Genomic DNA, 27879 nt, shown 5'->3' on the forward strand with positions numbered 1-27879 from the left:
ATCTGTCAGTAAAAGTGCTTCCTAGCCCAGGCATGGCAGTAGAGATGGGGATGAGAATGGGGCTACCTTTGCAGAAGTTGCTTCCAGGGCAACACTCAGAGAACGAGTAATGGAGCTATAGTACGCTTTACAGAGTATGGGGGAATTAGAAGATCAAGTTTGATAAACTCACTGATCAAGTTAATAAAATTAAACTGAGGTTTAATTCATCTCCAAGTGTTTTTTCTGAGACTGAGATTTGGAAGGTTTTACCAGACTTGAATGCCTGCTTTTTACCACAAATGCCTCCATCCCAAGCCCCAGGTATTGGTCTCCTTGGTGCCCAAGATGGTGAGTAGGCTTCATCCTCAATTGAGATCTGTCATGGCTACCTCAGGGACTTTAATTTTTCTTCTGCTGTTTTCTGAAAAGATTTGAGGACAAGCCTAGGTTTAGTGAGAAACATTGGTAGAGTCAATTAGTGACATCTGCCACAGGCCAGGGAACAAGGGAGAGTCAGCAGAAGAGCTGTGTTTTGCTATCCTGAGTACATCCTGAAAGAAACAGACCTTTAACCCTTTAATTTCAGCTGAAACCAGGCTGAATTTTTAAGAACATGACTTTTTAAGAAGTCTAGGAACAGCAAAAGGGAAACAGGACACAATAAGGTAATCTTATTTACAATTTATGGTTTCCTCATGTTGTGACACATGTGGAACACATTGGAGCCTAGTTTCTGACCTAGAGTCCACAAGGCATAGTTTTATGTACTGGTCACTATCCAGAAGTCTTGGGACAAGACTCTCAGGTCTAAGACAGAAGCCCTGGTGATAGTCCCAAGACCTTTCTTTTAGGTGCTCATTATAAATTCTGGTTTCATATGTGAGATTCTTCTTTTCCCCAAAGATTGACATTAAAAAAATTCCTAGAGAAGAGATCTCATCCATATGTACCAAGTCATAGGGTAACTGGTGAAATTCTTAACTGAAGTGGTCCATGGATAGAACTCCAGAAGGTTCATGACCTTGATGACCTTGATGACCTTGAACGAGGAAAAAAAAAACTTGATTTCCAATGAAATTTAGCATTTCCTTCAATTATGAAAGTAGAAAACAAACCTCAGAAGCATTAGCAACACTTGTGACTTTGTTACTAATGGAAATAACAGTTATTTTCATTATTTCATTACAGTCTTGCAGATTCCTTGAAATAACATTTAGGCTCATCACTATTTGAAAGAATGGTGCTAGAAATTGTTATTTAATGTGTTAATAATGTAGCACATATTAAACTACTACATTACTATACTACAAACTTTTAAAAGAATATTTTGATGATTGATTTTGAATATAATTGGTCTCCTTTGCAATCCTATGCCTTTTATTCTATGCAGTTATAAATGCTATTCTGAGAAGGTATCTGTAGGTTCACTACTGCCAGAGGGTCCATGACACAGAAGAAGGTAAGCCTCCTGGGCTTTCAAAGGACAACTATTTTGCTCTCTGTCTACCATGCAATATAACCTAATATCCCTTAGGACCAGATCAGAGAGACACACATAAAGAAGCAGAGTGGTCTTTTTTTTTTTTTTTTCTCCCCCTTTTCTGGGTGCAGAGCAGGTAAGAAACTGGTATCTACTTTTATTTACTGTTTGTTTATAAACTGATGTTTGTTGAAAACTGCAATTGTGACCATTTCTGCCTGCATACTGTAGAGTGGCAATTAAGTACTGGCAACTATCAGAAGCTTATTTCAGCCATACTCATTTATTATAATTGTCTCAATCTTAATGGGGAAGTTTCTCTTTCACAGTTCTCTCTTTATTCATATCATGGTTGTTAAATTTAAAGAGATTTGTTTGTTTGTTTGTTGTTTGTTTTTTGCTCTTATCCCCATAAACTGAATTTAAATTAAAAACAGCGTCCAGGCTTTTAGGTCTCTAGTCTAGACGAAGCATTACTTAGAAACAGGATGTTTCCTTCCCCCTATCTACATCCTGTTATAAAAAGCAGTGATTCCAACATGACTTGTACAAGACATGACCCAGTATTTTTTCTTGTAATTTAAAAACAAAAAACACTTAAAAACTGTCCTCCCGAAATTTCATACCAGACTACGGCGGCGTAAGGAATGTCTCTGACGTTTAGGGAACTGAGAAAGGCATGCGGGCTGCTGGAGATGCCTGTGGGGTTGTCTGCTTGCAAAAGGAAGTGAAGGAATTCAAAGTGTCACACCCTGAGCGTAATGTGGCGTGAGAGGTCAGCTCCCCGTCCAGGCAAGGTGTCAGAAGGGGTAGGTTTGTGGTGACAAAGGCCAAGGCCCGGGCCGAGGGCGGAGCCGCCGCGGCCGGGAGCTGGAGCCCGGCTCGCCGGCCTCGGGGCGGAGCGCTGCCCGCGAGACCGAGCGGGACCGCGGGCGCCGCCCACACTGCTCCCCGGCCCGGCCGAGAGAGGCGGCGGGGCTCCCGCGCGATGGGGCGACTGCTGGCTCTGAGCTTGCTGGGGATAGCCGTGGCGCTCCTGGGCGAGAGGTTCCTGGCGCTCAGGTAGGTAGGGGGCCCTCTCGGGTCCCCAGGATCCGGGCGGCCGGGGGCTGCGGGCGAGGGCTCCGGCCCAGCGGGGACTCTCGCGCCCCGGGCCGCAGCTGGGCAGGAATCCGGCATTGCTCTGCCCGGCCGACGGAGCGCCTCCACCCCCACCCCCAGCTTCCAGCAAACCCCGCACAGTTTGGACTGAATCGCGAGACTTACTAGAAAGTTTATAAACCTTTAGTGCTCAGAGTTCTTTTCTACCTATTTTGACAGGCGAGAGTGCTTGGTAATTTAATCAAGGGCAAACCTAGTACTTTAACTTAAAAACAAAACTATTACTCATGCACTGAAACTAATTATAAAGATTTATTTCAGGTCATTAGTGCTGCTGCTCTTTGTTGCCCAAACCTGCCTCTGTCTTTAATAAAGTTGTTCTCCATCTCTCCCCCTGCAGAGTTTGAGAAACTTCCGCTGCTCCCCAATCTTGGCGCGGTAGATCAAAGATACTTGAGATGTTCAGCTACTGTTTTTACATCACTTCTTTATTTCTCTCTCTGCCCGGGAACCCTGAAGCCAGAATACCAAACAGGACAAGCCTACTCCATATCACATTTTAGTTATAATGAAAAAACGCGGGTAGGCAGACGGCATAGTCTATATCAACTCAAATTTTGTAAGCCTTACGCAAAAGAATTCCAGAAATGTGCTCTCTTAGCCTCCTGTAATAAGAGTAAGGCACCAGTCTAACCCTTAAGAAGTTTACTCTATTGCAAGGAAGGAGTGAAATCCAACAAATCAGGATGATCAGGAGAGGTACAAACGAACCCCTGTAGGCTTAAGGAGGAAAAATTACAACTACGGAAGGTGGAGTTTAGGAGGAAGAGACATTGACATTGGCCTTGAAGGATGCGTGAAACACGTGTGGGGTGAAGGAGACCATCCCAGATAGATAGTGCATTGGTGAAAAAAGAGAATGAGGACGGGGAGGTCTGGCTCCTAGCGATAGTTGGATTCGGGGGAGCACAAAGTTAGGGGATGAGAACAGTAGGGATGGGGGAAGGATAGGTTTTGAGATGGTTAAAGGTTAAGTTGAAAAATTGGGGCCTGCTTTGGTAGGCAAAGGGGAACCACTGATGTTTGTCGTGTGTGTTTTAATTTTTAAACAGTAATCTGTTGAAACCATCTAAGTCAGTTGGGCTGTGTGGAGATGACCTGGGAGGCTAGATTAGGGTAGAGCAGTGGTTCTCAGTCCTGGCTATACCTTAAGGTATCCTGGAGGGCTGCCGTCTGGGCTGTACCCCCTAGTAATTCTGATTCCGTTGGTCTGGGTGGGGCCCAGGCATGAGTAATTTTTATTTTTAAAAATTCTCCTGATAATTGTAATATGCAGTTAGAGTTGACAAGTACCAGGATAGACAGCAAATAGACCTGGGGAAACTAAAGTATTGCAGTGGTTGGGAGAGATGAACTGGGGCCCAAACTCTGGATCCCTAGAGATGAGGGTAAGTCAAAAGTGACACTAGCATTTCTAGCTCTGTTATCTTAGCAGTAGCTTCATCGGCTGACAAAGGGATGCCAAGAGGAGGAACAGTGTCTGTGTGGCAGGAAGGGTTAGAGTTGGAGGAGGAACATTTACCGGTAAGAAACGTAATGTTGAACTTAATTTTCATGTATATATTTTCCATCCTTCTCTGTGGAACATGCCTGAGTTGGATGATACTGTATGATTTGTCCAGCTCTCAGTTTCAAAGGTAAGACCACTGAAGTTCTCAAGCTTATTAAGTTGTCCCTAAAGTTCAGACCACAGTGTTTCCATAAGTTGAAGTTTTCTCTATTAACCATCAACTTTTTCTTCTTACTAATCTTAAGGTTTTAAATTTAAGTCCCTTTAAATGATAAATGTAGTTGCAAACCTAAGAAAAAGTAAATAAAGTTTATTTACACAGAACGCATCTGATAGGTAACTTATAATTTAATGCATCTTTTCTTTATAATGTCTTGACTATAATAAGCTTTACTGAGCAGTGACTTCATAGGGTGGTAACCTCATCGGGCAGTTGAAATCCTATATTGGCTAATGTGAGAATGTTGGAATGAATGATGGGTGGGTAGATTAGCACAAAAATTGTAGGATAACCCAGTTAAATTTGAATTTCATATAAACAACAAATCATTTTTATTATAAGCATATCCTGTGCAATATTTGGGACATAATTATACTAAAATATCATTTATTAGTTATCTGAAATTCAAATTTAATGGGGCGTCTTGCATTTTATCTGGCAACCCTATGATTGCAGAATATCAAGTGCCTGCTGTCTACGGAGTTTGGTGGAGTGCTCAAATGCATAGCATTTCTCCTTTCAGACCCATAGAATATTTTGAAAAGCAGCATGTTCTCACCTCTACTTAAGGAAAGGCTCTTCAAAAACAGGTTTTTAGTTTGTTTTTTGCTCTCATCTGGTGCCTGCTATTTCATTATTCTATTTTTAGAGATGGCATTTTGGCACTGAAGATACTTCTCTCCCCCAGGGTGCCCACTTAAACTGCAACTTAGATTTCAGGTGAACGATGAATAATTTTTTAGTATAAGCACGTCCTGGATGGATAAATGGAATCAAAGTTGTCTCTTTCCTTCTGAACTGCAACTGGCTAAGGTTCCCGGAGGAGAATCACATCCAGCTTTCCCACTCCTCCCTAGTTAAACAATAAAGGGGAAAATAGAAATATACAAATATCCCCAGGCCAGTGCTCCCAGTTACAAAGCACACACCCTTGAATGAATCATGAGGCTTAAGTACTTCAGAGACCTGTGTCTGGGCAGGAACCCCAAAAACAAGCCTCTGAGCTTTCTGCTTATTGCCTAACACCTTTTATGACTGCTCCATCAAGAACCTAGACAGTCTGCTTTTGAGCATCTCTGAAGGGGCAGCCTCTTTTTTCAACCACCATCCTCCTCATTTATTGTGTGACTACTGTGTGTTAGTCTTCATGTTCAAAGTGTTACATATATTTATATATATATTTATATATATATCTTTATATTAAACTAAAACGTACATTTGCTGACATTTGGAATGAAAGCCCTTTTATGTTTCTGCCTTCATTCAGTCTTCATATATGTCTTCCTGCCTATATTATACATAGTAAACTGAGACTTGGAGCGGTTAACTAGTTCAATAGGTAGTACTGAGCCTGTCCTCTAAGCCTGTTCTTCTGACTCCCCATGCAGTTTGCTCCAGCTTCCCCACAGCCTCCTCGCTTCTCTGCCATTGGAGCAAATCTTCCTCAGCTTTACAAGCCTAGGCACAAATTCTTAGCTAACTAAGAGCATTACAGGGGCCCAAGGAGTGAATTCCAAGGGGTTTTACAAGTCTGTATGGGAAAGATAAAGCCCCATCAGTGGTATGTAAATTCAAAGGCAGTGAGATATTGAACAAACCTGACAGTAACACTGTGTTCCCAGTTTGCTCAAGGCATGTTTGCACTCCAAACTGGTGCGTCCTTACTGTTACCACACAGTAAGGCAATAATAACTAACCACCCCTGTCTCATTCCGCTCTGGATGGGTAATGCCTTTTCCAGAATGAAAGTAATAGAAATTACTCATTTCATGGTAATGAGTGTTGGTTAAGGGTTCATGCTTTGTGGCCAGATAGCCTGAATTGCTCCATTATTTACCTGAGACCTTGACTTTTTATTTCACCTTTTTGTGCCACAGCGTCCTAATCTATAGAATGGGGATAATAATACTATATGCTCCATAGCAGGGCTGTAAAAACTAAATGAATTCATTCCTGTAAAGTGCTAGAACAGTGTGCTCAATAAAACTTACCTGTGATGACAATGATGTTGGAGCAGAGGTTCTTGGACTTTTGTGCTATAGATTCCTTTGGCAGTCTGGTGAAGCTTTGACTCCTTCTCAGCATCATGTTTTTAAATGCATAAAATAAAATAAATAGGATTACAAACCAAACTTAAATACTATTCAAGTTAATACTAATTTTAATACTTAAATTCTTTTGCCAAACTATTTTTAAAAATCTAATATAGGAAATAATAACACGACCTTCTTTATTAAAGCCTTAAATAGATCTAGCAGTAGTTGAATACCTCACAGTAGAAACTGTGAAGCAAGGATGAGTATAAATGGTATTTTGAGATATCTACAACAACTAAAATGTAGTGAAACGATATCTGTGATTTCTGTTAGTGACAGTCACAAGTGCTGCCAGTAGAAAGCTCTGTGGTTTGTTGCCTACACTTATCATCAAAAGAAATAGTCAGTTTCAGTTAGACACTTAAGTAAAGATGTATTTATTTCCCCATCTGAGTTCATAGATCCCTGAATTTTACCCATGGATTCCATGAAGTTTACTGGACCCCAGACTAAGAGCCTTGACGTACATATTTCTGGTGGGGGTCATTGGAGGAATGATTTCTGGCTTTTTGAATTGAAGGAAGACAGTGTACATTTTTTCCTGTATTATATCTATCATATGATATACTTGTAACTAAAAGGAAAATAACCAAAGTCCAATGAAAAAGAAAAGGAAAGTGAGAAAAGCAAAAGGAATCTAGAACAGAGAAGGCAAATAGCTTTCGTTCTGAGGGTCCATTTTAATAGACTGATATTGGTGGCCTGGAACATTGTGTCTGAGCTGGCCCTGGGTTAAAGGAAGAGAGTGCTGTAATTGATTAGCAATGTCTGTGTGACAGCAGAGTGGCAACAGCCATGCCATCTCTGATCTAGTATGTTCATAAGTATACTGTGGACTTAGTCTTAGGGAGCAAATAGGCTGCAGCAAAAATATCATTTATTTGTGCTTTTACCATTTCTTTATTTGTCTGTTTCTGGCATGAATGTATTTAGGCTTATTGATCTGCTACTACAAAGAGTTTGTTTGTATAACTTTTTCTTGTATATTCTCCAAACTTCTAAAAATCTGTTATCAATTAGGAGTGCTTTCAGCTGCAAGTAACATACATCAAGTTAACGGTAGCTTATACTTATAGGAGCTTGCTTTTTTCACGTGATACACAATCTGCAGGTGAGTCGCTCTAGAGCTTTTCCACTGAGTCAGTGATCATATCAAGGAACTAAGTTCTGATATATTGTTCCTTATCTTCCAGTCTTGGCTTTATGTCCTCATACTTGTTGCGTTAAGGATGCTGAATGGTTACTGTAGTCCTAAGTACATGTATGGTCAAATCATAAAGAAGGGAAAACAAACACCCAATCAAAAAATGAGGATATGTAAACAGGCGTTTCTCCAATGAAGACATAAAGATGGCTGAGAAGCACATGAAAAGATACTCAATATCCCTAATTATCAGAGAAACACAAATCAAAAGTACAATGAGGGATCATCTCATACAGTCAGAATAGCCATCATTACAAAGTCTCCAAATGATAAATGCTGGAGAGGGTGTGGAGAAAAGGGAACCCTCCTACACTGTTGGTGGGAATGTAATATGGTGCAGCCACTATGGAAAACAGTATGGAGATTCCTTTAAAAACTAAAAATAGACTTACCATTTGATCCAGCAGGCCCATTTCTGGGCATGTATCTGGGGAAAACTCCAACTGAAAAGGATACGTGCACCCCAATGTTCATACCAGCACTATTTATAATAGCCAAGACATGAAAGCAACCTAAATGTCCATCAACAGATGGATTGGATAAATAAGGTGTGAGATATATATATATATTATATATGTTTTATATACATATATAATATTACTCAGCCATATAAAAGAGTAAAATAATGCCCTTAGCAGCAACATGGATGGACCTAGAGATTATCACACTAAGTGAAGTCAGACAGAGAAAGACATACCATATGATATCATTTATATGTGGAATCTAAAAAAATGGCAGAAATGAACTTATTTACAAAACAGAGACAGACTCACAGACAGAAAAATTTATGGCTACTAGAGGGGAAACGTGTTGTGGGAAGGGATAAATTAGGAGTTTAGGATTTGCAGATACTAACTACTATATATAAAATAGGTGAACAACAAGGTCCTACTGTTTAGCACAGGGAACTATATTCAATCTTGTAATAACCTAAAATGATGAAGAATATATATTTGTATAACTGAATCAATATGCTATTCACCAGAAATTAACACAACATTGTAAACCAGCTATACTTCAATTTAAAAAAATCATGAAGAAGGGAGGAGTGATGCCAGTTAGCTCTCTTCTTGTGTCTGCCTTTTCTATCAGGAATAAATTTATCTTTCCCAAAAGGCTGGGTCATATGATTACCCCTTAAATACAGAGGAGGCTGGAAGCAAATATTTGGCTTGCCCATCTCTGCAGTGGAAAGGAGTAAGAATGAAAGGGGTGAGAATGGCTTGAGGTTTGTTAGCTAATAGGGTCTGCCACTCTGGAACACAGAAGTCTGCTAATGAGTGGAGAACTGATAGCTCTGCCAGGCAAAAAGCCTAGTAGCTTTCTAACAAAAGACTCTGAAAGTCTTGATGGGCCATAAAGGACGGAAGCAAAATCCTCTCTTTCTTTTATCATAAAGGAAAGACAAGAAAAAATGATTTGATTAACTGAAAGTTATGCACAGTCCTTGTGTTCCTCTTCAGTTTTAATAGTAGGCAGTCTGCATATCTAGAGATGATACTGTGCAACTAAACTAGCTGATGAAGATTGCTCTATTAACAAAGTGTAATCATCAGTCATTGATGCAAACCTAAGTTGACTCTGAAAAACACTCCATATCAAAGTGTTCAAACACACCTGAACTTTATTTCATCCATACAGTTTACCTTTGAAAAAGATAGATGGTAGTCCTCATTACGCCTACTTTGTTTTGCCAAATGGGCATCATAGTAAGCTGAATAGAACTGACACCCAAACCAACACATGATACAGAAAGTTGATGAAACGTAGCTGTGACCTACTGACTTAAATTTACATCTGTTTCTAAAATCATACAATGTCAGTAAATGCCAGAGTGGGACTTGCTAGCCGGGTGCTGGACTTCAGGAGAGTCGTTTTCCTCATCTCTCAAATAGGGAGAACGATACCCACTTCTTAGAGTTGTTCTAATAATTAGATGAATTCATTCAGGTAAATCACATAGTACAGTGCAGGCTCAACAGTTTTAGCTCTTCTTATTACTGGTTTCCTTTCACCACCCATGAGTATCAGCAGCAGCATCCTCATCTCTAGTATTACTGATCCGACTTATGTTAGGCTAATTATACTTGTTTTTCCCTTTAAATCACCCTGAGGACTCATAGATGTAAGATTTATTGTATTTTTTATTGCTTTGTTTTTAATTTTAATTTTTAATTTTCTGTTATAGCTATATAGTTTATATATTTATGTTTATATATTTATGTAGATATTTTAACCTAGATATCTATATAGATATTTTATATCTATGTATTTATTCATTTGTTTTTGTTTTATTGCTTTATTCCTTTATCGTTTTAAGAAATTTAACACTTTGATTTATATGATTCCAAATACATAATGACTAACACTTTAATTAGAAACTTTCATATATACATACGAATTGCCAAAATATATAGTTGCCACCACCTGTTGGTAATTCTGGGTAATCTAGGCCTAGGCTTCTTCCGTTTTGCAGAGAAACCAGTAGCCCTCCCCATATTCAGTATCTAGAAGTCAGAAGCTGGCAAGGATATGTATAGGAGAGGGCCAAGTGGCAAATTGTCATTTTGGTCTTTTAAATATGTGGTATGTGTGAACCACTTCGAAAAATGTAAACTACCCCGCAAGCACAACTGTCATAATTTATGGATGTAGAGAACAGAAAGAGAAGGTGAGACAATGAGAGGAGGGAAAGCCTTCAGAACAACAGAACCCAGATGTGTTTGCCCACCTTGCTTGGTGGCCCTCTACTCCAGGGTGGGAAGGAGATGGGAAGATGATTTATTAGAGTTCAGCATTTTCTCATTATTTCTTCACTTTCATTTTTTTGAGACAGCAACAGCAAGTAGTTTTGCTAGAGTAGTTGTTGCTCTCCAGCCTTCTCACCCCAATAAATAGTGATGGGGATGGGACCTTCTCCACTGATTTCTTAATAACTTTTTATGGGGTGTCTTCTGTGAGCTGGGTTCTGAACTTTGCCATTTTCTCTTAGCCTCCTTTCAGTCACCATGTCATTCTGCTGAAGCTCTGAGCATTTTTCAGCTCCTCTGGGTCCTGAAAAAGAAAACAGGGCTTCTGGTTCTACATCTGAAACTCTTCCCACAACACAAGAGCTGTGAAATGGGACCTGGTGCCATGTGTACATTTGCCTAGGAACTTGCATTCCACGTTGTATTTTCTGAGTTATTGGCTTCCTGTTAGGACCCGTGTTCACATATAAAACTTTGTGATATGCATTTTTATTTTAACTTTCTGGTGCTATTTTATGTTCCTATCCTTGCTTTTCCATCTTCTCTCTTTTATCTGCTTTAGATTTATGCTGTGTTTTATGTATTGCTGTAAGCCTCTTTAAACCCTTTCTGCTACAAAGCAGGGAATACATAAACAGATAGATTTTTTTTTTAAACAGGAATCGACTTAAAGCCTCCAGAGAAGTAGAATCCGTAGATCTTCCAAACTGCCACCTGATTAAAGGAATTGGTAAGTCTGAGAAAATGCTCATTATACACCTTTGGTTGTTTGGCCAATGCTGAAAAACCCCTTAACGCTACTTTGGCACACAATTACAGTTTATTGGAGGGAAAAAATCACATTAGATCAGCAAAAAACATTTTCAGTCAGTCTCTTTTGATTTCATGCACCCTGTATTTCTTCTTCTTTCTTACTCTCACTGTGATTTATTAATTATTTGTACAATCCTATGTTTATTGTTAGATTTGTTGTTTGTTTAGTGACTTTGCTGAACTATTTTTGTCAAGTCTGTATTCTTTGTCATGTGTGGCCAGTGAATTCTGTGTTCCATTACCCCAGCAATCAGCTGGTGAAGGTAAGTCAGAAGGAAGAGAAGTTATAAAATGGAAAATTAAAATCTCCCAACAAAATCTCCACCCCCGACAAAAATAACTCTAGAGATAGAGTTTCTTTTTTTCCATCCTTTCTGATATTTCCAGTGCAAATGCAAACAAATATATGCACATACATTTCTATCTACATTTTTCACAAATCGCATCTTAGTATAAGATTATATTCTGCAACCTGCTTTATTCTGAATGCAGTGCAAACCACTTTCCACACCAGCACATGTAGATCTACTTCATTCTTTTAAATATTCGCACGTACCATGATTATTTAACCAGTTCCTTCTTAATGCACATTTGAGTGGTTGCAGTTTTTGCAACTCCAAGCAAATCAGTGAACGTCATCGTACATAGAGCTCTGCATTTATTTATCTGAAGGATAAATCTTTAACAGTGGGATTGTTGTTTAGTTAGCACATATGTTTAAAGTTTTGATAGTCACTGCTAAGTTGCCCTTTAGTTGTCAACACTAATAAACTCAACAGCTTATATTTAAAACCACACTCACTCCAGTTCACAGTGCTCTTTTAGCAAAAACAAAGTGGGCCTTTTCTGGATCACCCACAAGAAGACTTCATTTTCCTGGAACCTATCAGTTTTCAGAGCAGCCTTTTTTACATCAGAGCGTCTTTCTGGTTCTGTTACTCACCTCTCTCTCTCCATACATCTGTCTCCTCTGTGTTCTCGTCTTCTCTTTCCATTGCTGCTTTTGTGCTTTCTCCCAGTCCTGTCCCCCTTCACCAGACTCCCTGACTTCTCTCTCCTGGGGTGTCCTCACTTAGTTTCAGTTGCCCAGACACTTAGCAGGAAGATACAAACTCGGTGTCAAGTACCAAACTGTCCAGATTGACCAGATTATCCATGCTAGCTAATGCAGACAGTTCTAGAGTTCAGGTTGTCTGGAGTTCCAAGAAACTCAGCAACTACCTCCTGCCTTCTGGCTGCAAACACAAAGAGCCCCCTAGGAACCAGTCACTCAAGCACAAGCCAGATGGCATCTGTGAGGGACGTGGTAGAAATTGGGAGGCTGAGTCGGTGATCTCAAAGGCTACTTTTGCTACTGAGTTAATTGTGAAATTATTAAACAGTCCTTGGTCCTGTGAAGCCCACCTTATGTGAATTCAAATCTCAGAGTAGACAATAGGGCACTGCCAGACACATTACAGGACAAACTGCCAACCGTATTGCTGTTACAACTCACTGGGATAGAGGGCTCCTCGGAGAAAAACAAGTCCAACAACTTTTGTATTCTGAACAGGCATCTGTCTGTGTTTGTGACCTTTATGTTGTGATGTGTGTGAGCTGCTGTCTAGAATTGGGAAGAATGAGGAAATATGTCACCTATGGCCTCTCTTGTGAAGTGTTTAATGCCTCTGAGGCACTTCAAAAGGCAACAGAGCGAAGACGATGAGTGATTAGAAGCCCATTTGGGATACATTTTTAGATCTAATTAGAATTGTGCTTTTTTTTTTTCTTTCTTCTTTGCTTTTGCTCTGTGGTTAGCATACACTATATGAACATTTGTTGAATGCTATATCAGTGATGCATAATGGCTAATAATAGCTTGTGGTTTTATGTTTTTAACAGCAGTTGCTTATTCAGTGGTCTTTGACTACAAAGGAATATCAGTGTATGGGGCATACGCTTTTCCCATATAGGCAAAAGCAACTTCTCATGGTAGGCAGCAAGAGTAGGAGGGTTCTGTTTTTCAGTTTCAACTTTAGAAACAGTAACACCCATGCACTTGAGGCCAACTAATCCCTCCAAGAGGTAAGACTACATCCCCTTTCCTCTCCATCCCCATCAATGTGCACACACACACACACACACACACCCCCCAAGGCTACATTCACCAGGAAATGAACTCTATGCATTTCTTAGGTGCTTTATATATATCATCTCATATCTTTCTGTCTTAATAAATAATCATCTACTATATATCATTCAGGATGTGTGCCTTCTGGGGGTCAGAAAGTAAGCTCTATTTATTCCATTTTTTGTACTCTTGCCCACTGTATCTTACAGACAGGAACCAAGATTTGCTATAATATCAACATCTCAATAATAAAAATGATAACTAAAGAGCTTGTTAACTCTACTTGAGGCTTAAAAGTGTAAAACATTTGCTTAATGTCTGAAAATGCTGGTATTCAGAGTCCTGGACTAAAACAAAATTTTGAATGGATTATTTTCTCTTTAGTTAATATATGGTTTTATATTTGTGGCAATCAAGATATTTATAATAACTGCTGCTTGAGAGAGTTTTTAAAAAGCATTACAGTTTGTAGCCCTTGTCATCAAGTCCTTTATAATCTACCTATGAGAAGGAAAACAGAAAACCCACTATGTGAGATATAGACATATTTTTTTCTTTCTTTTTTTAAATAGCAGATAACGACCCAAGGCTCAGAAATGTTAAATAACTTTTGAAAAAAAATTTCAATATAGTGTCTTCTCCCAGAGTGATTAACACACATACCTGATTAAAGAACCAAAAAAGTGGAGAATGACAGGTGCATTTTGGATAGTCTGTTGGGTATGGCAAGGACTGATCTTCTGTCATAAAGTCACAGTAAGGAACTTAGAGGAGAGAGAAAAGTATTTTCTTTTATGTGACAGTCCAAAGACAAGCAAATGGCCCAGGGTGATTAGGTGGCTGTGCTTCACGTGGTCATTCTGGAGCAAAGGCTGATGAAGCAACACAGCTATCATCAACATACTGCTTCCATCTTGGTCCAAGACTAAAACTCCAGTTGTTGCCATTTCCCAGCAGGAAGGGGTAGAAAGAAAATCTACATGGATATGATTTCCCCTTTATTTTACTCAGTGATTGCATCCATCTTGTACTCTCACATCCCATTAACCTGAACTCAGACAAATGGCCACATCTCTCAGCAAGAAAGGGTAGGAAATACTGCCACGTACCTGCAGTTGAAAGGGAAGGAGGGGGCGTCCGGATCCTGGAGAGCCGTTGGCCATCTCTGACACAGATAATTGCTGAAGGAATAAGAAGAGATCAGAATCAAATTGTGCTGAGCTAGAAGACTTTCTCGAGAAAGACAGTTTGAAAGAGATTTTAAAGAAAAGATCTTGGTGAGAGGTATGGAAGCAAAAGTTCTAGGGGGAAAACCAACATACGGAATTGACCACAGATGGATTTACAAAGAAAAGTGTCTTCCGAGAGGAACCAGGGGATAGTTCTGACAAAGAAAATTCATTAAATGTTAGGTTGTATTTTTTCTGTGTGCTTTTAAGTCAGAACAAAAGACTTGAGTCCCAGCTTCCCAGTCTGTGACCTTGAACAATTTACCTAATCTTTTAAAGGCTCCATATTCTCTACTCTAAAATAAAAGATAATAATATTGCTTCTCAGGGTTATGAAAATTATATGAATTAACATATATAAAGTACTTACAAGGAGCCTGGTACTTGGTAAACACTTAATATATGCTAGTAACTATTATTGTTATCACTAATACTACTACTATTTCTATTATTGAATTAGAGGAGAAAAAAATTTCTCCAGCTTTGACTACTCTTGTAGTAATCACACCAAAGAGGTCTTATGAGATGATAAAAGCCTATTGTAGTAATGCTATAGAAATGAAGGTGGGGGAGTAGATCTGAAAAATATTCTAAAGAAAGCTATAGATATGACTTTTTTTCCATTAGAATTAGGCAATGGGATTAAACAGAAAGAAGTTATAATGTAATTGCAATGAAAATATCTTTTAAAAATATCATTCTTTTCTTGATTATTAAAACAACATTATTTGTAGAAAATTTTAAAACAAAGTAAAGTATTAAGAAGAAAATGAAAATCAGTCATAATCCTACCACCCAAAGAAACTGTTTTATTCTATGTATCTTTTTCTTTTTCTATGTAAGTACGTACACAATGAAATTAAATTGTCTAAAATAATTTTTCAGAAACAATAAATTTTAATTAATTGAGCTCCTACTAAATGGATCCAGAAAGCAAAACTTGGACTAGAATTCTGTGTGCACATGTATATGTGTGTTTGTGTGTTGTGTTTGTGTATATATATATGTGGTACAGGGTTCCTTGACCTTGCTCTTTACCAGTTGAGAACCACCATGGGACTAAAGTCTAGTGGTTCTTAACTCTTTTAGGGTATCACAGATCCATTTTTGAATCCGCTGAAAGCCAAAAACCCTTCTCACAGAAAATTTCTTATCTGTACATAGAGAAGATATTTTGCATTGCATAGAATTTCAGAGGGTTCATAGGCTCTTTGAAACCCACTTGTGGCTCCTTGGGGATCCACAGACCCCAGGTTAAGAGCTCCTCCACCATACTATGCTTAAGATTGTGTATCTCTTCTTGTTGAGGAACAGGCAGATGGCATTACAAAGTGAACTTCTTGGATTTTTTTGCTTTTGCTTTTCTCCATTATGACAGAGCTGGTTACACTGGAGGCAACCAGCCAAATACAAACTTGTGAATCAAAACCTAAATAGCTGGATAGGTGCTATTTGTTTTTGACAACCTAGAAATAATCTTGGAGAAATCCTTTGGAGAGGGCTTAAAGGGGAAGATTGGATTTTGTGGACTCAAAGAATGCGTCATGATTTGGCTTAATCTAAGCCATTTTTATTCCTCTTTTCTTATGTTGGGTCTATTATCTGTCTGTGGAATTTACACAGTGAGACCACTGGGAAGATCTTATGTCTAATTATTTGCTGTGTTGTGTTGAGTGTACTGCAGACAATCAATAAACAATCAATAGTAATTGTAGCCTGTCTCAGAGACCATGTTTGAAGCTTCAGCTGGCTTAGGTGCACAGTATTTTTCATTCATTTTCTTTTGCTAGGTTTTTTTCCCCTGTAATTTAAAGCCTAAATTTAAAGATTAAACAGAAAACTTTCTTTGCTTATGAGAACAAACAGGCATTATTTTTTTAAGGAGGAAATATATAATCCCAGGTGTTTTACCTCTGTTAATGAGAGAAATGTCTGCGTTTGTTTCAAATTGAATGAGCCGAGAAAGGGACAAAGATATTTGCATGGTTAAGTGACTATAAGCCCTTCATTCTGAAAGTAATATTCCCCTGATGTCAATTACTTTTGTACAGACATCTGGATATTTATCATAAGAGTGTACAGATGTCAACTTTTCCTGTGTTACAGCTGGAAATGTGGTGATTACTTGACTTTGATTTGAGTAAACATAAAATATCTAACATTTAAAGTCAGAAGTTCACTGCAGGAAGGGATTTAGACTGACGTTTATTAAAGAGAGTGGTTCCTTGAAAAAAAAATCCAAAGCATTCCAAAAGATACAGACACTGATAAAGTAAACAAAGCTCTACCCAGCAAATCACAGAATTTGAACATGACATTTATCTATTTCTCGAACTTAACAGAAGCTGGCTCTGAAGATATTGACATACTTCCCAATGGTCTGGCTTTCTTTAGTGTGGTAAGTATTTTCCTTCCCTAGTCTCAGTGGAGGAGGTACAAGGAAGTTTGATGAGGCCTGCAGAGTAGTGACTTGTTTTTAAAGTCCCTCACTTTCAAAAACATGTTCTGGGAAAAAAAAAAAAAAAAAGACAGGTCAAACAGGATCTTGGAAATCTTCCTCAAGCCTTGCATTAAAATATTCCAATGCAACCTATGTTTTAAAAGTTCATTATTAAAAAGGATATTTGGGGCATTATTGTGGATATTTGATACTACATCATGCTGTTTTAAATACAACATCTATCTTGCTTCCTATTAGATATTCAATTTGAAGCTAGTGTTCTTGTCATTATTGTTTATTTTGAAACAATATACCAACTTTCCCAGATCAAGGCTGGCACAGTATTTTTCATTCATTTTCTTTCGCTAGGTTTTTTTTTCTCCCTATAATTTAAAGCCCAAATTTAAAGATTAAACAGAAAGCTTTCTTTGCTTATGAGAACAAGCAGGCATTGTTTTTTTAAGGAGGGAATATATAATCCTGAGTGTTTTACCTCTGTTAATGAGAGAAATGTCTTTCTTTTTATCCCTGAATAGCCTATCATAAGTGGAAAGTCACTGACTGAGATTATTTATTTATGACTTTGGCCTTATTTTTATAAGCTGAAAAACAATAACCATTCTAAGCAAACAGTAGAAAAGACTTTACAACTGATAGGCCTGTGTGATGCTAGCCTACACCAGTACGCATTCTAATTAGAAGACTGTATGTGTGAGTTGATGAGCAGCTTCTGCCACCTCTTCCCTAAGTGTGGGCCGAGGTGAGGGTCCTTGGCATCATCATCAGTTCTGGTTTCCTGGAGGAAGAAGTATCCAACATTGAAGGTGGCCTGTAATTATTCTTTTCCCTCTCAGCAGCTGTTATTTTTAAGCTCAGAGACTCAGGAAAGATGTTAAAAACTTGGAGATGCTTTAGAAGGGAGTCGCAACACTAATAAAATAGTTGTCAGACTTATGAGAAAGGTGAGAGAACTCAGCTTAGATGAGAATGAGGGTTAGAACACTCTTCAGGTTCCTGATGGTTTTTATACGAAAGACTGTGAGCAGCTGGTTGCTACCACAGAGGGAGAAGAGAAATACTGTGGGCTTTGGCCGAAACGCCAGCATTTATATTAAAGTTTTAAAAGAAAAGTTTTATTTAGTTATCTACACACCATGAGTAAAACAGTATTTCTAGTAGGACTGTGTGTTTGTTCAGAAGCACATGCTTGCTCATATGTCTTATAGTCTTAGGAAAAAACACTGGGACTCCTAGTCAACATTATTCATAACTAAGGATGCAAAAATCCAGAGTAAAGTAGAATGCAGTTGATTTTTTTTTTTTTTTTGCAAAGAAGCTATTCTCAGAGATTTGTGTAATCCAAAACTCACCTATTTCAAGATTTTACCCCCAGAAATAAATCAATTAGCTGGGGTGAGGTCTCCAAGCACACAGATATATAGCCATTTTAGCTGAGGGACTTAACACAGTCTCAATGATCTTGTAGCCATGTCAACAGAGTTTCTTCTGCTTGTTCTTCTCTTATCCTTCCTTGGTTACATGGCTTTTCTTATCTTTTTCCAAATTTAGAAACAATTCTATTTTACTGATGTTTTTAAATTTACTCAGCATTGACTCTAATGTCTGCCAGAATGAGCTCCTTTCTAAATGAACAACTCCTACATCATGGCAGTTGTTTGATCTTTTTCCACGCATTTTAGCCCATTAACCTATCCTACTCCATAAGTAAAGACTTGAGGGTCACCTCAAAACTAACGTCACACTTAATGAGGAACTGAATGACACAGAATAGAATAGAAAAAATTTAAACGACAGTGTGATTATACTTAACACTACTGAACTGTACACTTTAAAATAGTGAAAATGGTAAGCTTTACATTATGTGTATTTTACTACAAGTGGAAATAAAGTTTTTTAAAAGAAAAAAAACAGATTTAAATGATAGGGAGTATTGAAATAACTGTGAAGAGTTACTACCATCCCTGAATGAAACATTGAAGCCCAATTGTTTATGGGATATTGATAAAGAACAGAGATTATTAACCACTGAATTGGCACTACCATGTAACAATAGCATAATTCCAATTTATTCTGCTTGCTGGGTCTTGAAATTATGTAATTTTGATAGATTTTTTTTTAATTGGAGAAAATTTCTACTATGTATGATTTGTGCATAAAGTGAGATTTTATTTTGTTTGGTACTCTTTTAAGTTTGCATAAAATATGACTTAAAAGATTTAAGAGAGAAAAGGCCTTGGTTATTTCAGTGAGTGCCAAAAAAAGCATTAAATAAAATTCAACAGCCATTCCTGATTAAATGCTCCAAGAAAACTAGACATAGAAAAAAACTTCCAGATACCTACAGCAACATCATTCTTAGTGGTGACACATTAGCTGCCTTCCTATTAATGTTCAGGAAAGGAAGAAAATGCCCCAAAACACTATAACCATCAGCAAGCTACTAGAGTTCTTAATAACCCAATAAAGTAAGAAAAAGAAATATGAAGTAGAAAAAAAAATGCTATTATTTTCAACAGTGCAATTACCTGCTTTTTAAACAGTCCAAGAGATTCAACTAACAGACTCTTAGACAAATAGGAGAGTTCAGTGAAATGGCTGGACTCAAAATGAACGAACATATAAAACTCAATCACTTTACTGTGTTCTAGGAAATACCAAATCGAAAATACACTACTACTACTAGTAATAATAATAAGGTTCCATTCAGAACAGCAACTTAGTTTCTGAAATTTATACAGAAAAATAAATGAGGAGAAATATTTAAGACTATGTATTTGTAAAAGGTAAAGCAATGTGGTGTGGGATATGGGGAACTGTCATACACACACACACACACACACACACACACACACACACACACACCCCATATCTTTTAAAAAGCTATAGTAATTAAAAAGTAGCAAATTGACACAGGAATAGGCATGAGTCCTCCAACAGGCCAATATATAAACAGGGATTTAGTACATGATATAAGGGACATGAGGGATCAGTGGGAAAATGACAGACTGACTACATGCCAGCACTGATCGAGGTCCTGGGGTCTAGCAGTGAACAGATGAGACAAAGTCCATCTCCCATCCCAATGGGGAGAGAATGAATGTGTGTCAGATAGAGGCTTATCTCTACTCTTGACTCTGCCTGCCCTCTCCCAGTTCACCAACCTTCTGGTTACCCTCTGAAGAGACTTAACCCCTAGTTTTCTGCCTCAACTAAAAAATACCAGTTATTGTTCCTCTTTCAGCCTACCAGCTCCCAATTATTTTTTCTATCATTTCCTCCCTGCTTTGTGTTTGTAGCTTTATGCCACCACCATTAGCCAAAGTCTCTATCATTTATTTATAGTTGCCACTTCAGTCCACAAAAATACTTAAACTTTCATATTTAACTTTTCCTCTGTTTAAAAAGGGTCTAAAATATCCAGGACTCCACAGTTTTGCACCAGATAAGCCTGGAGGAATACTAATGATGGATCTAAAAGAAGAAAACCCAAGGGCACTGGAATTAAGAATCAGCCGTGGATTTAATTTGGCTTTGTTTAATCCACATGGTATCAGCACTTTCATAGACAGTGGTAAGAACCGATGAGGTACCAATGTTAAAAAACTTATAATGACTTGCAAATAACTGTGGAAAATAGATTTGGGTCATATCTGTAGTAAGAGAACAATTAACTCATTAATTATTTCTGTATTCTTCATACAAATAAGTTGATCATTTGCCTCTTCAGCTGGCAGTGAGTTATATTACATTTTGAAATTTCTAACAGTTAACACCTGAAAGAATGTTTAGATTTTTATAACCTTTTCACATATCTATTATCATTGCATTGAAAAAAGAGCTATATTTCTGAATTAAACTATAAACAGATTATTCATGAATTCTGTATATGGAGTAGGAAACACTCTTTCTTAAAGGTCAGGGGACCAATGATCAGAAATAACACCAGCCAGACAGCGAAGGGAAAGACGGGGAAGAAGAATGATCTGTTAGGTCTTCTAACAGCTTATAACATTCAACCTTTCCTTGCCCGTGGTATTTAAATGTCACTGTCTGCCCAGAGAGGTCCTATGGTTATGTCTTGTAAATTAACTCTGTTCTTTCAATTCTTTAGATGACACAGTTTATCTCTTTGTTGTAAACCACCCAGAATTCAAAAATACAGTGGAAATTTTTAAATTTGAAGAGGAAGAAAATTCTCTTTTGCATCTAAAAACAATCAAACATGAGCTCCTTCCAAGGTAATAAGTTCTTTTTTCATTCTCTAATTTATCTCTAGCATTTTCAAATATTCCCTCTGATGGTCTCTCATCTTTTATAAGAGGGCTAAAATACATACACACACACACACACACACACAAACAAGTACATGTACTTATATGTGTATAGTGTCCTTATAGAGCAGGGAAAGTCAATGTCACTCATTTTAATAGTCAGTGTTCTCTGTGGGTTCCCTTGAGAAATGTTGAAATGCCGGGTGCAGGGGAGTTGCTCTTCAGGGCCATCTGGAGAGTAGAAGACACACCTCACCATTTTTCCTTCTGTCACCTTCCATTTCAGATGACCCATCATCCAAATAATAATAATACCTGTCCTGCCAAAGAAGAGTAGCCTGCCTTTTATGGAGTTTGTATGCTTAGTATGGGACTAACACCAAGTGTTTTCACAGGGTAGCTATGGGCTAATGACTCTACAGAATCAGAAGTGGGTCACTAACACTTCAAGAACATAAAGCTGGTTGATAATGTGGCTAAAAGAGAATGATGCACCCCTCCCCAGCTCAGCTGCTTCTTATATGTTTGGACTTGATGAATATTTTAAATTTCTACTTCTCTATCTAGGAAGCATGTAACTTCCAATCATTCTTCCAAAAATTCACTTCATAGTAAGTAGGAGCATTAAGTACCATCCAGGCAGTCTCTGCATTCAGGAACTCTTTCAGAAAGAGGGAGCCCACCTTCCCTGGAGCTCTGGTTTTCATTTAACAAAGGAGAAAGTAGCTTTCAGAAGTTTTTGCATAGGGTAACTGGAATTTAAATTTAATAACACCCTTGCCTAACTGGTTTTGAAAATGTAATTGTTTTTAGCATATAAATCTCTCACCTGAAGCATTGTACTATGGCAATTTCATCATCCATCTCTCCACAAGTGTTTATTAAGTGCCTGTTCATTCTCAGCAGGTCGGCTTTGTGAATCAGGTAGAAACCAGTCAACATTAGTCTCACTAATAACTAAGCAAAGGAACTCTGGAAAATCCAGCAAGTGAGAAAGTGGAAGCTAGGTAAATGTTACTGACAGCCCAACTAGCTCACCAGCCAATGAGGCTCCACGGAGCTCCACAGTATGGACAGCTGTGTCCTTTCATATTGTGGTTAAACCCTACATTTCTTGCTGTCAAAAACATATCCCGTTGGCACCAAGTTTGTTCTTCTTTTATAATAATCTCACCATAATTACTAAGTGACCTGTCTTCAAATTACCTGGTACCATACAAAATTGTTCTCCAGCAAATGATATTATAGTAGATTACATATGACTCTAGCCATGTGATTTTAGCTGAGCTTTTCCCGGGAAACCTCTTACGAAAAGTTTAAAGCACACACTGTGTAAAACCTCCTGGATCCTTCATCTTTAATGTGGAGACCAACTGGCTTTTTATTTTCTCTCACATGTTATTTTTCTCTTTCAGTGTGAATGATATCGTAGCTGTTGGACCAGCACATTTCTATGCTACCAATGACCACTATTTCTCTGATCCTTTCTTAAAGTATTTGGAAACATACTTGAACTTACACTGGACAAATGTTGTTTACTACAGTCCAAATGAAGTTAAAGTGGTAGCAGAAGGATTTGATTCAGCAAATGGAATCAATATTTCACCTGATAAAAAGTATGACCTCTTATAGAAGTATCTTCATTTCTCTCATAGTGCTGGCCCAGATTTTTCACTTTGCTTTTTTTTAATCACTGTAGATATAGCTTACTTGGTATTTTTGGCCTAGTCAATATAATACACATAATATTTATGGATATTAGTATAATACTATAGTATATAATACATGTTATATGTGATATATTTTAAAATATATATGTTTATATACAATATAAAATTATATGTACCATATATTTACATATAATATATAAATATATATTTGTATATAATATTTAAATTTGATATGTATATCATTGTAAAATTTAATTTATAAACATAAATTTTTATACAATGGATTTATGTTTACATATACATATTAAAGTATCAGATAGGTGTTTCCCTTTTAAATATATTTTGTTTTATTGGGTGCATATTATTCTATTATAAGGATGATCTTAAACTAACCAATTCTCTGTTGATGGAAATGTAGGGGTTTTTTTTTTTCTGTATAAAAATCATTTTTTATTTCTCATTTACTATTGAAACTTATCCAAATATTTTTAAGGAAAAACCCCCTAAGGGAGGATTACAGCATAATGGTTAAATCTTCAGATTCTGGAGTCATATAGACCTGGGTTCCATTGCCCACTGGGCACTGGCTAAATGTGGTGCTATAAGCCCCTCCTCTTTGCACATTTGTACAAGTGTTTCTGTAGGACAAACCCCTCAAAACAGTACTACTCACTCAAAGAGTGATCCTTTTAAATGTTAACTTAAATAGATAATGCCAAATTGCCCCCCAAAATTATGTATTTTTAATATGTCAAACTATAGCCTATAGAAAGGATATTAAATTCTTTATTAACGTTGCCTTTTATTATCTTAGCACACTGAACAATTTAAACTACTACAAAAATAATATGAAATAAATCTGGCACTCCTTGACAACTAAATGTCTTTATTTGCATGACACAATTTCTTCTTTCTTGTTGATCACAGAAAATGAATGTAGAATCACTTAATTTTAAATTGTCTACAACTGACCCAGTTCAACCTCTCCCACCAAATCTGTTTTTCTCCCCGACTCTCATCTTGCAATTATGAGAGTTGGGGAGAAAACTTTCCAGTCACCCAAGCTAAAAATAATAACAATAAGAAATCCAGCTTTACCTCCTTCTCTTTCACCATTCCTATCCAGCTGTTGAGCGAGTCACATTAGTACTGCCTATGCTTCCGTCCCCAACCCTCACCCCCTCTTCCTTCCCACTGACACCTGCCTGGTCCGGGTTCTCACCGTCTCTGGCTGGAGTATCACCTTTCTTCCCACTTGTTTTTAGTCCACTTCAATTTTTTTGCACCATTGCTAATTTTGTCTTTCTAAATTCCACTGCCCTTTCAAGGCCTAAAGAGAGACCTCTGTCTGCTTCATCTTTGACTCCTCACACTGAGCATGGCCAGGCACAAGGCACAGACTCAGTAACTGTTGAACAGAGCCGACCATTTGTTATTATGCCACTCTGTTATTCTGAAAATTCAGTGGACCCCAATTGCTTATCAAACCAAGGCAGGCTAAACTGCTGGACTTTCTCTAATAGGCTAGTTCCAACCTCCCTCTTCTACTGTTTCCATACTTACCATGCTTTAGACAAAAACTCCTTATTTTACAAGCATGTTTCTCTCATTCTTGCCCTGTGCCTTTGCTTACAAGTTTTTTTTTTTTCTTTTCTACCTAGAAGGTGCTTTGTCCTCCTATCCTCAAATCCAGTCTCTCCGTCCAAGTCCACTGCAGATGCCCCTTCCTTCTGTCTTCTCAGGAGTTAGATATTTCTTCAGTCTCTAGACCTGAAATATTTCTCATGGTACCAATCATACTGTATTATTTGTTTAAAGTGTACAAACCATCTGATCACTGCAGTACACTATAAACTTTTCAGGAGAAAAGGCTGTGTCTTCTTCATGTTTATATCTGTCACAATACTGAGTTCATGGCTTTACACACTATAATTGCTTAATAGAATAGTTGCCATGGAACAGTCAATTCAATGAGGAAAATGACTGTAGAGTAGTCCATTAATTCACACTCCTTAGATGTACACAGATTGTTCTGAATAGATATTTATCTCTAACTCTTAAATTTCTCAATATGTTAATATTTTATTAAATATTAATGAGTATTAAAATTCTGATAAAATGCATTCTGTTCTATACCACATATTTCTACATGTAAATGATCCCTTGAAATATCAAATTATATTGTGAAATGTAAAAGCTTTTTTTCTGAAGCAAACATTTGTTTCAGTGTCCTTTCCATGGCAGAGATCACTGACTATATTTTAAATGATGTCCTATATTATTTTTCCTTACAAACTTCTTGAAAAATAATTTAACAGTTCTATGATTGTTGTAGCAACACTGAATTGATTTTGAAAATTTACTTTTTAAATAAAAATTGACCTTTATCAAGCATTCCTTTAGGGTGCATCATTGATTAGTTCCTTGGCAAGTTATTAAGACTTATTTTTCATACTTTGTTCATGAAGCTTTGTTTTGGCTTGGGGCTCTAACCAGTGTGTCCTTCCTGCAAAGGTACATTTATGTAGCTGATATACTGGCTCATGAAGTTCATGTTTTGGAAAAACACCCTAATATGAATTTAACTCAGTTGAAGGTAAAATATTTTTTTCTATATATAAAGTAGACATTAATCTTGAAATTGCATAGTTATACTATATTATAACCATACCTCACTTAGGACAGAATATGGTTGCCAGTGTTGCTGTTCTGGGTTTTCACTGTTACTTCCCTATACCTCCTGTTTCCTATTAATCACAAGGACTGACTGATTCTGTAATCAGCAGTGGGTTGCAAGGGATATTTGCATCAGACTTACAGCCCACTCCATGAAGTACCGATGGCACCCTATGAATTCCAATAAGAATCTGCACAATTGAAAAGACTGATAGATGAATTCTGAAATGAAGATTTATGCAAGTTGTCAGTTCTTTCAATAATAAATGAAGGTAGAAATTGGGTTCCACACCATTATTATTTTCTTCCTGCTTGACAACACATATTTTAGATTGATTAACAATTTCCTATTTTGCTTTGAATGAGTTCCTTGAGCTAACTGATCCTTGTGCATCTTTTAAGGGAAAAGGAGTTCATGTTTCAGAGAGATTGATTATCACCCTAACTTTCTTAATTTCAGGAAAAATGAAAAGTGACTCTTTACCAGTGTATTAAATTTATTTTAAGGAATTTTGGTGTTAATGGGGTAGGAGCAGGAAATGGGTATTATTTCCCCATATTCATAGTGGCAGGAAAGGTTAGCTCTAAATTATTTAATCAAGTTTCTCATGTCATTTAGATATTGACATTTTTTCATTTGGAAGGTACTCAAGTTGGATACATTGGTGGATAATTTATCTATTGATCCTTCCTCGGGGGACATCTTGGTAGGCTGTCATCCTAATGGCCAGAAGCTCTTCGTTTATGACCCGAACAACCCTCCCTCATCAGAGGTTTTTATATTTTTCAGTTTTTCAACCTTATTTATTCAAGTCCTTTTGAACTAATAATACAGGAAACTGTCCCAGAGATGGTTTGTTTAGTCCTTTTAAACCAATAATACAATATACTTATGTGGTGGCTGGTTTTGTAATTGTGTTAAGCCAATAATTGGCAGAATTTTACTTTGTTCAAATACTCTTAGAAAGGTAATCTTTCGATGTATTAAATTATGGTGGAAACTAGTCAAAAGACCTTTTTATAAAGATATGTGCTGTGTGGTATAGTGGCAATTTTTTAAATACCTGGCTTATTGTCAGCTCACCACATGACTTTTGCTCATGCAAAAGTAGCGAGAAAGTAGGCACATTACTGTGGAAGTATTACTGTTAATGCTCAATTACTGTAATAACACTCAATCCTGTGTTGGCATGCAATAACTACATGGTTTAAGAAAGCACTTTCTTTGAAGGCTTAAGAAAGTAATTTAAACATTAAAAAAATTGGTAACTGCTATTTTCAACAGCATGTCCTCTGAATCATTGTGTCTTTGTGGAAGACAGGGATTATTGGCGATTGAGTGTCTTGGGTGGACGGTGGTTCTATATTAATCCTTTGTATCTCCTGAATAGGTTCTCCGCATCCAGAATATTCTATCTGAGAAGCCTACAGTGACTACAGTTTATGCCAACAACGGATCTGTGCTCCAAGGAAGTTCTGTGGCCTCAGTGTATGATAGGAAGCTGCTCATAGGCACTTTATATCACAGAGCCCTGTATTGTGAACTCTAAATTGTCCTTTTGGTCTGTAAGTGCTCTGACTTCTCTTAACAATTAATTTTCTATGAATTGCTAATTCCGAGGGAATTTAACCAGCAGCATGCATAACATGTATAGTTAATTTTATTTCAGTAAGGAAAGGCCCCCTTCAGTTCACATAGCGCTTTTAACATAAAAGGAAAATGAACGGTTTTTTTTTAATGCCAAGTAAAGGAGAGAGAAGAAAGCTGCTTTCCATAAAGTGAATATACTTTACACAAAATAAGCCTCATGTCTGTCTTTCAACTGCCAGAGCATGAATTCCACTGAAACAGGGTAGATTATATGTCCTTAAAATGTGAGTGACCTCAGCTCCACCAGTGTGACCACTGTGACTCAGAACTACTGATAGATAACAGGTGTTGATGTTTTGTACTTACATCTTTGTTTACTTTTAAAGAGTTGGAGTTATATTAAAGACTAACTAAAATCCAAGCTTTGTCTGTGTTTAATTCTCAAGGCATAGCCTCAGGGGGAGAATGGGAAAGTGGCCACTTCCTCGTGGGGTTTCCTTGGGATGGGCAGGCATGGCAGTGTTAACTTTTCTCATTGAAAGCTGGAAAAAATAAGCTCTTTATTTGAATAAAATAAAACAAAGAATCAACTAAATATGGCAACCGGAATTCTCAGTTAATATGGAGTATTCCACCCACTCTCTTCCTTTATGGG

The 27879-nt window shown here is 37.5% G+C and overlaps 1 protein-coding gene and 1 long non-coding RNA gene across 3 annotated transcripts in view; one reads left to right on the top strand and one right to left on the bottom strand.

The window, feature by feature from the left end:
* The window catches only part of LOC135321698 (uncharacterized), a 68206-nt gene that overhangs the window by 27560 nt on the left and 12767 nt on the right, over positions 1–27879 (bottom strand). Inside the window, exons 2-4 of the long non-coding RNA XR_010381692.1 lie at positions 14436–14507; positions 10385–10707; positions 6345–6427 (exon numbers count right to left, since the gene is read on the bottom strand). This is a non-coding gene — a long non-coding RNA (uncharacterized LOC135321698). The remainder of the gene's footprint in view (positions 1–6344; positions 6428–10384; positions 10708–14435; positions 14508–27879) is intronic.
* On the top strand, positions 2363–27645 carry PON2 (paraoxonase 2). Of its 2 annotated transcripts, none has more exons than XM_031454929.2 (9): positions 2363–2524; positions 11063–11133; positions 16898–16953; positions 20422–20587; positions 21128–21254; positions 22703–22903; positions 25472–25553; positions 26278–26406; positions 27025–27645. In XM_031454929.2, exons 1-9 carry the CDS (start codon positions 2451–2453, stop codon positions 27181–27183), a joined length of 1065 nt encoding a protein of 354 aa, XP_031310789.1. In that variant the 5' UTR covers positions 2363–2450; the 3' UTR covers positions 27184–27645. The 2 variants fall into 2 exon arrangements, with proteins under 2 accessions (XP_031310789.1, XP_064343626.1); XM_064487556.1 differs by lacking the exon at positions 2363–2524 and adding an exon at positions 4180–4260.

The sequence above is a fragment of the Camelus dromedarius genome, chromosome 7, assembly GCF_036321535.1.
Source record: "Camelus dromedarius isolate mCamDro1 chromosome 7, mCamDro1.pat, whole genome shotgun sequence".
Lineage (NCBI taxonomy): Eukaryota > Metazoa > Chordata > Mammalia > Artiodactyla > Camelidae > Camelus > Camelus dromedarius.